At 44.3% G+C, this 12,511-nt stretch overlaps 1 protein-coding gene across 1 annotated transcript in view; it reads left to right on the forward strand.

Moving 5' to 3' along the window:
• Positions 1 to 2,835, forward strand: part of LOC306966774 (uncharacterized protein) — a gene marked incomplete at both ends in the record, with an annotated part of 190,776 nt that extends 187,941 nt beyond the window's left edge. Inside the window, one exon of the mRNA XM_079561592.1 lies at positions 2,658 to 2,835. Within this exon, the coding sequence (XP_079417718.1) occupies positions 2,658 to 2,835 (178 nt within the window). The remainder of the gene's footprint in view (positions 1 to 2,657) is intronic.
• Between the last annotated feature and the right edge of the window lie 9,676 nt (positions 2,836 to 12,511).

A 12,511-nucleotide genomic window follows, 5' to 3' on the forward strand; every position in this document is an offset into this window, starting at 1 on the left:
CTAATTCCTGCCTGAGGTTCAGGAGAAGAGTGAGGGTTATGGTTCGGTTTAAAAGATGAAGTTAAAAGAAAATGTGTATTTATCCTTTTAATATCACGTGGAGCAGAGGTTCCGCCACTTTGGTCGGCTGGGTCGTAAAATGACGGTCATTCGCAAGAATTACCAGCCATTAAAAAATATATACATAATGAACGTGGCTTATTATCAACAACAATCTACATTTAGACAGAGCTACATGAGTGCTATAGTTGGTCCCAAAACAAGAGGAGGAGGAGAGAGGAGGAGGAGAGAGGAGGAGAGAGGGAGAGAGAGAAGAGAGAGAGAAGGAGAGAGGAGGAGAAAGACAGAAGGAGAGGAGAAGAGAGAGAAGGAGAGGAGGAGAGTGAGAGAAGGAGAGGAGGAGAGAGAGAGAAGGAGAGGAGGAGAGTGAGAGGAGGAGAGAGGAGGAGAGAGAAGGATACGTTTGATTAGGATATTCTTGAAACAAGCGTGTGGTCAGTCAGACTGACGCGCTGTCCCACAGCAGCTCCTCCTGGGAGAGTGGCCGTGTTTGGAGGCTCTTCCCTTCAACTCAGACGTTCTGTTCCTCCTCCTCTCTCCTTCTCTCTCTCTTCTCTCTCCTACTCTCTCCTACTCTCTCCTTCTCTCTCTCCTCCTCTCCTCCTCTCTCTTCTCTCCTTCTCCTTCTCTCTCTCTCCTCCTCTCCTCCTCTCTCCTCTTCTCTACTTCTCTCTCCTTCTCTCTCCTCCTCTCTCCCACTCTCTCCTCCTCTCTCTCTTCTCTCTCCTACTCTCTCCTCCTCTCTCTCCTCCTCTCTCCTCTTCTCTCCTTCTCTCTCTCTTCTCTCTCTCCTCCTCTCCTCCTCTCTCCTCCTCTCTCCTCTTCTCTCCTTCTCTCTCTCTCCTCTCTCTCTTCACTCTCTCCTCCTCTCTCCTCTCTCCTCCTCTCTCTCCTCCTCTCTCCTCCTCTCTCCTCTCTCTCTCCTTCTCTCTCCTTCTCTCTCCTCCTCTCTCCTCCTCTCCTCCTCTCTCCTCTCCTCTCTCCTCCTCTCTCCTCTCTCCTCCTCTCTCCTCCTCTCTCCTCCTCTCTCCTCCTCTCTCCTCCTCTCTCCTCTCCTCTCTCCTCCTCTCTCCTCCTCTCTCCTCCTCTCTCCTTCTCTCTCCTCCTCTCTCCTCCTCTCTCCTCCTCTCTCCTCCTCTCTCCTCTCCTCTCTCCTCCTCTCTCCTCCTCTCTCCTCCTCTCTCCTCCTCTCTCCTCCTCTCCTCCTCTCTCCTCTCCTCTCTCCTCCTCTCTCCTCTCTCCTCCTCTCTCCTCCTCTCTCCTCCTCTCTCCTCCTCTCTCCTCCTCTCTCCTTCTCTCTCCTCCTCTCTCCTCCTCTCTCCTCTCTCCTCCTCTCTCCTCCTCTCTCCTCCTCTCTCCTCTCTCCTCCTCTCTCCTCTCCTCTCTCCTCTTCTCTCCTCTCTTCTCTCCTCCTCTCTCCTCCTCCTCTCTCCTCCTCTCTCCTCCTCTCCTCCTCTCTCCTTCTCTCTCCTCCTCTCTCCTCCTCTCTCCTCCTCTCTCCTCTCTCCTCCTCTCTCCTCCTCTCTCCTCTCTCCTCCTGGGGGAAATAGACTAGTCTGGTCCTAAACCGCAGACTAACAGTGGGTTAGTGGTTAGTGGGGCAGGTTATGTTCCACTCCTGCCCTGCACTACTGCACAGTATAACTGTTTTTGATGGTAAATGAGTTCACTTCATCAAACAGCCTTGGGGTGATGCTGTCGGGCCCCAAGTGGGTTTTTGCTGAGGCACCGGCTCTGTTTATCGTTCATGAGTCTGACGGCTGTGGGAAAAACTGTTCAAGTGTTGGGATCTGTGGGTCTGGATAGACTGTAGCCTCCTGCCTGAGGGGAGGGGGGTGAATAGTCCGTGTCCAGGGTGAGAAGGGTCAGCTGTGATCCGACCCACACGCCTCCAGGTCCTGAGGTGAACAGGACTTGGGGAGATGGAGCCAATCACCCTCTCAGGTCAGAGTCAGTAAAAGAACACAGGTGCAGACCCTTAATCTCTTAACCCTCACATGAACCCAGCACATTTTATACAGTTTGGCTTTACCCAAATCGAAGAGCAAAAAAGGGCAAAAAACACACGAACAAAGAGTCATGAAAAACAACAGAAAATGACAAAGTGATAAAAAAGACGAGAACAAAACAAAAGCGTAGGTAAGTATTTTATTAATACGATTGGGGAAATTTGAGATGCTACTCGGACTCACTGCCATTGACACCAGTCTGACAGTGGCTTAGTGGTTAGAGGGGTTTGTTACTGGAAAAGCAACATAAATGTGACAAAAAACAAAAAAACCACTAGAAACACGACAAAAACGCTTACAAAATGCGTCAAAAAGATTAGATTTGGGAAAAGCTGAACTGAAGAAAAAGTGCTCAGTTCAGGCGGGGGTTAAGAGGTTAAAAGACAAACTCACACTTACAGTGTCTCAGAGATAAATGATTTCTTCTTTTTCTATATCCTGTGTGTTAGTGTTCAGTCATTAATGCTGCAGGTGCCAGTCTCAGAATAACAGTGTTTAATGTTCACAAACAGAAAAGGAAACAGTAAATAATGTCTCTGTGTCAAAGTTTACTGTGAACTTTAATCTCATCATTTATTCTTTATTCAGATTGAATTACTGTGGTTTGTCAGAGATCAGCTGTTCCGCTCTGGCCTCAGCTCTGAAGTCCAACCCCTCACATCTCACTGAGCTGGACCTGAGTAAAAACAGAGTGTCTGATTCAGGAGTGTCTCATCTGTGTGGTTTTCTGAAGAGCCCAGACTGTCGCCTGCAGAAACTCGGGTAAATTCACTGTGTGAGATTAGCTGAATGTAACTTAAATGTGGTACAATCTCAGCTTTATAGCTTTTGGGTTCATAAACTCTTCTATTTCTTTATTTAGCAACAGCCTCTGAGAAAAATGCTCCAACATTTGGATGTTTTTTTCACAGGGATTTTCACTAATTCCTGCCTGAGGTTCAGGAGAAGAGTGAGGGTTATGGTTCGGTTTAAAAGATGAAGTTAAAAGAAATGTATTTATCCTTTTAATATCACGTGGAGGTAAACACAACATTTAAACACTTCCTTAAAAAGTAACTTTGAAAAGTGCAGGATTTTAAAAAACAAATCTCAAAAAGGACGAGTTTTTCAAAGACCGTAACCTCTTACCTTAACCGAGCACCTTTTGTTCAGTTCGGCTTTACTCAAATCTAAAAGCTTCTGGAGTTTACAGCCTATAGGCCAGAGGAACGTCTCATTTGAAAGCTAAGGCCTACAAAACTTTTTGTCGTATTTTTGTTGCTTTCTTCATCACTTTCTTTGACGGGTTTTTTCATGTTTTTTCACATGTTTTTTGTGTTATTGTTGCTTTTCTGACAAGTTTTTGTTGATCTTTTTTTTGTTTTTCATCACTTTTTAATCACGTTTTTGTCGCTGTTTGAACACTTTTAGTTTTTAGATTTGGATAAAGCCAAACTGGGGAAATGTGCTCTGTTCAGGTGGGGGTTAAAACAAAGATCTGTCCGTCTGTGAGGTCAGCGCTGCTCCAGGACCTGAGGGTCAGGGCCAGACTCTGGTGTCAGTTCTCACAGGAGTTTAGGAGCGAGAGGGAGTGGCCTGAGGGGGAGTGGCCTGAGGTCGAGTGGCCTGAGGGGGAGTGACCTGAGGTCGAGGCAGACGCAACAACTGCACCTCCCTCTCTCCTCCTCTATATTTCTCCTCTCCTCTCTCTCCTCCTCTCTCCTCCTGGGGGAAATAGACTAGTCTGGTCCTAAACCGCAGACTAACAGTGGGTTAGTGGTTAGTGGGGCAGGTTATGTTCCACTCCTGCCCTGCACTACTGCACAGTATAACTGTTTTTGATGGTAAATGAGTTCACTTCATCAAACAGCCTTGGGGTGATGCTGTAGGGCCCCAAGTGGGTTTTTGCTTAGGCACCGGCTCTGTTTATCGTTCATGAGTCTGACGGCTGTGGGAAAAAACTGTTCATGTGTTGGGATCTGTGGGTCTGGATAGACTGTAGCCTCCTGCCTGAGGGGAGGGGGGTGAATAGTCCGTGTCCAGGGTGAGAAGGGTCAGCTGTGATCCGACCCACACGCCTCCAGGTCCTGAGGTGAACAGGACTTGGGGAGATGGAGCCAATCACCCTCTCAGGTCAGAGTCAGTAAAAGAACACAGGTGCAGACCCTTAATCTCTTAACCCTCACATGAACCCAGCACATTTTATACAGTTTGGCTTTACCCAAATCGAAAAGCAAAAAAGGGCAAAAAAGTGCCAAAAACACACGAACAAAGAGTCATGAAAAACAACAGAAAATGACAAAGTGATAAAAAGACGAGAACAAAACAAAAGCGTAGGTAAGTATTTTATTAATGCGATTGGGGAAATTCGAGATGCTGCTCGGACTCACTGCCATTGACACCAGTCTGACAGTGGCTTAGTGGTTAGAGTGGTTTGTTACTGGAAAAACAACATAAATGTGACAAAGAAACACGACAAAAACGCCAACAAAATGTGACAAAGAGATTAGATTTGGGAAAAGCTGAACTGAAGAAAAAGTGCTCGGTTCAGGCGGGGGTTAAGAGGTTAAAAGTCAAACTCACACTTACAGTGTCTCAGAGATAAATGATTTCTTCTTTTTCTATATCCTGTGTGTTCGTGTTCAGTCATTAATGCTGCAGGTGCCAGTCTCAGAATAACAGTGTTTAATGTTCACAAACAGAAAAGGAAACAGTAAATAATGTCTCTGTGTCAAAGTTTACTGTGAACTTTAATCTCCTCATTTATTCTTTATTCAGATTGTGGAAATGTGGTTTGTCAGAGATCAGCTGTTCCGCTCTGGCCTCAGCTCTGAAGTCCAACCCCTCACATCTCACTCAGCTGTTCCTGGATGGTAACAGAGTGTCTGACTCAGGAGTGTCTCATCTGTGTGGTTTTCTGAAGAGCCCAGACTGTCGCCTGCAGAAACTCGAGTAAATTCACTTTGTGAGATTAGCTGAATGTATCTTAAATGTGCTACAAACTCAGCTTTATAGCTTTTGGGTTCATAAACTCTTCTATTTCTTTATTTAGCAACAGCCTCTGAGAAAAATGCTCCAACATTTGGAAGTTTTTTTCACAGGGATTTTCACATTTCTAATTCCTGCCTGAGGTTCAGGAGAAGAGTGAGGGTTATGGTTCGGTTTAAAAGATGAAGTTAAAAGAAAATGTGTATTTATCCTTTTAATATGACTTGGAGCAGAGGTTCCGCTTGACTTTTTTTTTGTCGGCCACTTTGGCCGCTGGGTCGTAAAATGACGGCCATTCGCAAGAATTACCAGCCATTAAAATATATATATATAATGAACGTGGCTTATTATCAACAACAATCTACATTTAGACAGAGCTACACGAGTGCTTTAGTTGGTCCCAAACAAGAGAGAGGAGGAAGAGAGAGGAGGAGGAGAGAGGGAGAGAGGAGGAGAGGAGGAGAGAGAGAGAAGGAGAGAGGAGGAGAGAGGAGGAGAGGAGGAGAGAGTAGGAGAGAGAAGAGAGAGAAGGAGAGGAGAGAGAAGGAGAGAGGAGGAGAGAGGAGAGAGAGAGAAGGAGAGAGGAGGAGAGAGGAGGAGAGGAGGAGAGAGAAGGATACGTTTGATTAGGATATTCTTGAAACGAGCGTGTGGTCAGTCAGACTGACGCGCTGTCCCACAGCAGCTCCTCCTGGGAGAGTGGCCGAGTTTAGAGGCTCTTCCCTTCAACTCAGACGTTCTGTTCCTCCTCCTCTCTCCTTCTCTCTCTCTTCTCTCTCTCCTCCTCTCCTTCTCTCCTTCCTTCTCTCTCTTCTCTCTCTCTCCTCTCCTGTATCCTCCTCTCTCTCCTCCTGTATCCTCCTCTCTCTCCTTCTCTCTCTCCCCTCCTCTCTCCTCCTCTCTCATCCCCCCTCCTCTCGCCTTCTCTCTCCTTCTCTCTCTCTTCTCCTCTCGCCTCCTCTCTCCTCCTCTCTCCTCCTCTCCTTCTTTCTCCTCCTCTCCTTCTCTCTCTTCTCCTCTCTCCTCCTCTCTTCTCTCTCCTTCTCTCTCCTCCTCTCTCCTTCCTCCTCCTCCTCTCTCCTCTTCTCATCCTCTCCTTCTCTCTCCTCCTCTCTTCTCTCTTTCTCCTCTCTCCTCCTCTCTTTCTCTCTCTCTCAGACTAACACCACGCCCACTCAGACTAACACCACGCCCCCTCAGACTAACACCACGCCCCCTCAGACTAACACCACGCCCCCTCAGACTAACACCACGCCCACTCAGACTAACACCACGCCCCCTCAGACTAGCACCACGCCCCCTCAGACTAACACCACGCCCCCTCAGACCGACACCACGCCCCCTCAGACTAACACCACGCCCCCTCAGACCAACACCACGCCCCCTCAGACCGACACCACGCCCCCTCAGACCGACACCACGCCCCCTCAGACTAACACCACGCCCCCTCAGACTAACACCACGCACCAAAGTCAAACTCACACTTACAGTGTCTCAGAGATAAATGATTTCTTCTTTTTCTATATCCTGTGTGTTCGTGTTCAGTCATTAATGCTGCAGGTGCCAGTCTCAGAATAACAGTGTTTAATGTTCACAAACAGAAAAGGAAACAGTAAATAATGTCTCTGTGTCAAAGTTTACTGTGAACTTTAATCTCATCATTTATTCTTTATTCAGATTGACTAAGTGTGGTTTGACAAAGATCAGCTGTTCCGCTCTGGCCTCAGCTCTGAAGTCCAACCCCTCACATCTCACTGAGCTGGACCTGCGTTTTAACAATTTAAATGATTCAGATGTGAAGGAGCTCCTGGACCTTCAACACAGCCCTGACTGTCGACTGGAGGAACTGTAGTGAGTACTGACTTTGTGTTTATTCAGAGCCTGGAGCTCACAGAAGGTTCTCAGTCCTTTTCCTTTTCTCTCTTAGCTCAAATTCCGCCTTGTTTTTTGGGGGTTCAAAGCTGAACAAATCAGGCTCGGAATTAGATATTAAAAAATCCCTCTAGTCCAAGGATGGAAAGTTTGAAGTCTGTATGAGCGACTGTAAGGGCTCAAAGATCTACACCACTGCTTGAAAAATCAGTACTTTCACCTTCAAGAGATTCTCACCCCCGCTACTTGAGGCTTACGTCACTCACATTCTCTGTTCAAATCTCCCTCCAAAAGGGGCGTAGCCTGGAGGACTAAAGGGGACAGGCGGGGGGGTGAATGTTGGGCGGGTCAAGGCTGTGATTGACAGTGGCCTTGGCATTCACTGGCCATAAATAAAAATGAGTGACCACAGCGACGCTAGCTCGTTTGCGACCGATCGGTCTTGGGAGGTGGAGGACTTTTCTCCACCTTCCTCTCCGGAGGCTGAGAGAGACGAGGGAGCGGCGGAGGCCGACACAGGCCCTCAGCCCTATCAGTTTGAGCCGCTAGCTCGCGAGCTAGCCGGCGCCACCGGGGGAGCCGAGGCTGCGGAGCTAGCGGAGGCGGCAGAGGCAGCAGAGTGCCACCGAATGGGGCCGGTTTCCCAATGGTATAGTTGCATAAAAGGTACATTCTGCATGTAGGTCACAGGTCTTGAAGAGCAATCCTGTAGGGATCCGTATTCCAAATGCTAACCTGCTGAATCGAATCTTTGACACAGGGGGAGCAATTATATAACACATTCTCATATAATCATAAACAAACTCCTTATGTTGCGGCCCTTTGCTTGGCCTTTTTGTCAAATTTAACCACTGTAAATGTAATTAATGACCCCAGTCAGACCTAAGACTATATATTGTGTTATAATATAGTTATAATATTGTTGACTCTGCCTCAATAGGTGCACCTGCGGCCACTGTACCTTCTTGTCTCCACGAGAAAATGTATGCTGTAGGGAGACCCCGAAGGTATTTTTGATAGAAATTATACCCCAACATAATTATACCAATATGTTAAGTAATGTGCACAAAACACGCAATTAACACACTCAAACCTTTTGACTGCACTACTTCATTATTCAAATTATGACTGACATGATGGCTGTCATAGGTAATGCGCAGATGTCAGCAGGTGGGTGTGGACACCTGCATTACCCAGCACCCCGGATTTGAGCCAGTGGCTCTCAACCCGTATGTTCTCCAGGCAGTGTACGCCACATACGTACAACTGTTTGGAGACATGCCCGAGTCAATGGTGAACAGGTTAGTTTGTAGGTCGATTATAGTATCTATTCAGTAATTTGTGACTTTGTTTAAAACGCATGCACCACCTTTCTTTCAGCTCTTATAGGCACCTGGCCTACAGAAATTTAGTCCGGTGGTGCTGGGGGTATTTGGGTGAGCACATACGCGTGGTCATCCCCTCCTGCGCCGTGAGCAGGATCCGCCAGGAGTTCCCTGAAGATGGGGAGTACATTGGGTTTCTCCCTCCACTGGAGTTTTAGTTTATTTTATGTTTTGTTCATTTGTTCAACATTATATTTTTGTTTTATTAAATTCCAATTTAAATTTGAAATCATGCTTTTATGATTCACTTTTACTCTCAATATCTATGCAGACAGCTTTTGTAAGACAGTGAAAGTAAATTTTAAAACAGGTACTTAGAATAAAAGTCCTTTATGTACAATGAATAAAACATTAACAAAGCAAAAAAATAGTTTATATAACTTGAATAGACACAAAAAAAATGAAAAAATAAAACAACTTACAAATGACAGTCATAGTGAAGGTGACTGTAGCTGATACAGTGACACTGATGGCATGTATTTGTAAATACAGAATGTACTGCACGTAGTTCCTGTAAGTCTGACAGCAGTGGCGATGAAGATCCTCTGATGGATCCATGAAGGAGCTTTGTGTTGCCCTGGTCTCCTATTCCAACAGTCCACAGCATAAACAGCGGAGGCAATCAGAGTAATCAGTCATCCTCAGCAGAGGCCTGCACACTATGAATCAAAACTTGATACATCTGAATTACATGTTCATGATGGATTGAATGACCACACTACATTGTTATATATGTGGTTGGTTACCGGTCTATGAGTCCATTTCAAGAAAGGTGAAAGGCAGAGCCAAATAAAAATGTAGCCAGAGGTGAGTTCCACCTGGACTCTACATGGACAACAAATAAAATAAAATTACATATCTAAAAGATGCAATGCGATGTTTGTGTCTGCACAATTTTTCAAGACACTTGTTGTGAGTTTGAAGCATTGTCTAGAAATAAATATTACACATATTATAGATAGTTAGTTTGCCAATCAATACTGAAAAATATTTCCCCATCTGGTGGTGTAAACTCGGAACTACAAGACAGGCTAATAGATTGCACTGGGCGGCGCATTGGTTAGCGCTTATACTTTACCACTAAAAACATGTACAATAGGCCAGGATGAATGGAGTGTTTGAGAGTGGGAGACAATGAATTAAAATTATACTCCTAGACTACCAGATTTGTTACAATAGGCTGCGTTCACGTGACATCACAACATTCTAAAGAGCCCATAGTTTAAAATTGAGACGGAAGGGCAACTATTTTATTGCTAATTTTTCAGTAATTCCCACACAAAGTCACATGAAACAAAAACTGCCACAAAGTTCTAAGTCGTCTCTTCCAGCACATATGAACTATGGTCTAATTATTTCCTCATAAAGGCATCCAAAAGTGGTGACAAAATTCAAAAACATGAGTGTGATGTTGGTCAGTAGAAAGGACTTGCAGCCATGAAAATAATGTGGCAGGTTTGTGAATCCAATGGCTATTAAAAAATTATCAGGGAAAAAATTTGGATACTACAATTTTGGGAATTTCTTTCAAAAACTGTTTCTCTCCCATAGAGTTGTATTAGCACCTGCCCTCCAACTGAAATAGAATTCTGAATTGTGAACGCCACCTATTGTTATGTGGGATGCAGCAAATCTACACTGGAGATACCTGTGACCACACATGAGATTTTAGTTCATGGTTAGCGACAGCACTTGGCTGACATCTTTTGCTTCTGAAACACTGTTGGTCCTCATTGCCATAGACTATGCCAGATAAATCTGGGAGAGAGAGAAAATAAAAGAAAAAAAATCCCAAATGTATTAATTTTAATAATACAGTCATCTAAATTATAAGTAATATTGTCATGCGACATATGTAAGACAACACATAATTTCATTCTGGAAGGTCCTGCTGTACAGTACATTTTTTGTCAAACTTCTAACATTTCCCACCTTATGAGCTCTTGAAGAATCATGACCTATGTTGCTCACAGCCTCGTTTGTGCAGTGCCATCAGCTTGACTGTAAGCAAAGCAAGATTGTTTTGTCACTCAAGCAACACACCCCCCCCCCCCAAAATGTGCCATTTACAGTATGATAGACTTGGTCTTCCCGGTTCACAGTGTGCACTGGCCATGTTTGAACTTTGGGAAATCGATGGAGTACCTCAGCTCCCAAGCATGTGCAGTGTGTGACCATGGATTTCTGTTGCAGTATCACAATTTTGACCTAAAAATGACAAACACAAAATGTTGTAACATCATTTTTAAATATTAAAGTAAAATTTACAAATTACACAAAATCTTTTACTCACTACCTGGCCAACATTCTTTCCGACGAGGAGCCCAGTTTTGGGGGATATTTTGAATGTTACGGCTTTTTCTCAACATCCTTCAGAACCACGGAGCCAACATAATAGCAGAGTCTCTTCTTTTACCAACTGGAACATGAGCAATACATTAAGTAATATAAGACAACTGTACAATAACCATACTCTGTCAGAGTAGTCCTGATAAGGACGGGCATCCTCCACCACCCTTTCAAAAAGCAGCTCCATAAGCTTGTCAATGTAGTCTAGAAAAAAAAAAAAGATCAACGTTAATCCTCAACACTCATGTTAGTTTAAATAAATATGACTTACATGAAGTAGGGTTGGTTTTCATGGCTCTCACTGTGTAGTCTCCCTTCTTGTATTTTGGGTACACTATGGCATACCTCAGCTCCCCAACAGACGTCGCAGCATGTGCCCTATTTGCATTTTCATTATAGTGCAAAGCAGCGACCTGTAGCCTAAAATATCACATATGAACATGAATATCTGTATTTTTTTCTAAACATTTCAAAGAGATAAAATAACTTTGAAAGTGAACATTTGTTGAACCTTTAGGATTCATTACCTGGCCAGCATTCCTCTGAATGAGAAGCCCACACTTTTGGGAGAGAATCGGATGATCAGGCTATGGAATGCCTCGATGTGCGATGTGTGGTATTGTGGGCTTATTTTCGCTACATCTTTTACAAAACGTGGTGCCAACACAATACCACTTAGCCTCTCACATGCTGCTGTGCCTACAAAGAAAAGGACATATTGATATGCCAAGAGTAAACGATTAATATAAATGTGATATTGAGTAAGGGAGGAGCAGTTGTAATTACACATACTTGGTTTTAGCCACACTCTTGCATGATCCCCAACCAAAGGCTCGTGAATACAGCGAGGGAACAGGGGGTTTTGGTGAATGTGGACATTCTGAACATGGTTGGCCACAGATGTCCACTTGGCCACAGCCTCGTCACCTGAGGAGGACGTTGTTGCCGACCAGTACAGATGATTAACGATGCTTTTTTTCCACATCGTTACATCCTCTGTTCCCCTTTTCTTCCCCAGCTCATCCATTTTTTTTCCAATTCCTGGGACGTCCCACCAAAGAAAATTAAATGTATTTTTTAAACGAGGTACACAAATAGAAACACACACAAAACTACACATTACAATTTACAATTACTGAAATACATATCCTTCCCCATGTGCCAAGGATCAAAGTAGTGATTGATATCCGGTCTTTGTTCCCGTAAAAACTTCTGGACGCCTGAGTGTCGGTCAGTAACAATCGCTTGCACCTCAACACCCCTCTCTTCAAGCATTGTCAGACTACGGACAAATCCCTCCTTCTCCATACGGACACTGTTCCCCACTTCATTACTCTGCCAAAGCAAAAAGATTTATTCCAATCTACATGTTAGCAGGTAACTAGTTGTGTTCAAATGACGTCACTACATTGTAAACAGTCTTCAGTGTAATTGTTGGGCAAATAATAGTTTTTATAGGTAACAAGTCACAAAGTATGTTGTGATGTCATTTTTTTTAATTAAAGGAATCTCCAAACTGAAAATCAACAAATATATTGACAGATTGATTTGTAAATTACTATTAATAAACCTGCCATAAAGCACATCATTTTAAATAGTGCCACAACTTTTAGCCACAATATTGTTAATAATGTTGTGATGTCCTGTGAACGAAACATGTTATGCGACTTACCTGAACAAGCTGAATGTCAATTACCCGGTTAGCTTTAAGATTCATCATTGTGTAGCTCCCGTATTTTGCAGAGTGTCCTACAATAACAAAATATACGCTTAACCCAACTTTCATTCAAATCTGTCAAAAGCATAAAGAATTACCAGGTGAATCGGCTCGCATATCGCCACCCAGTGTCATAGCCCCACCAGCAACAG

Source organism: Gobius niger (genome assembly GCF_951799975.1).
Source record: "Gobius niger genome assembly, chromosome: 8".
NCBI lineage: Eukaryota > Metazoa > Chordata > Actinopteri > Gobiiformes > Gobiidae > Gobius > Gobius niger.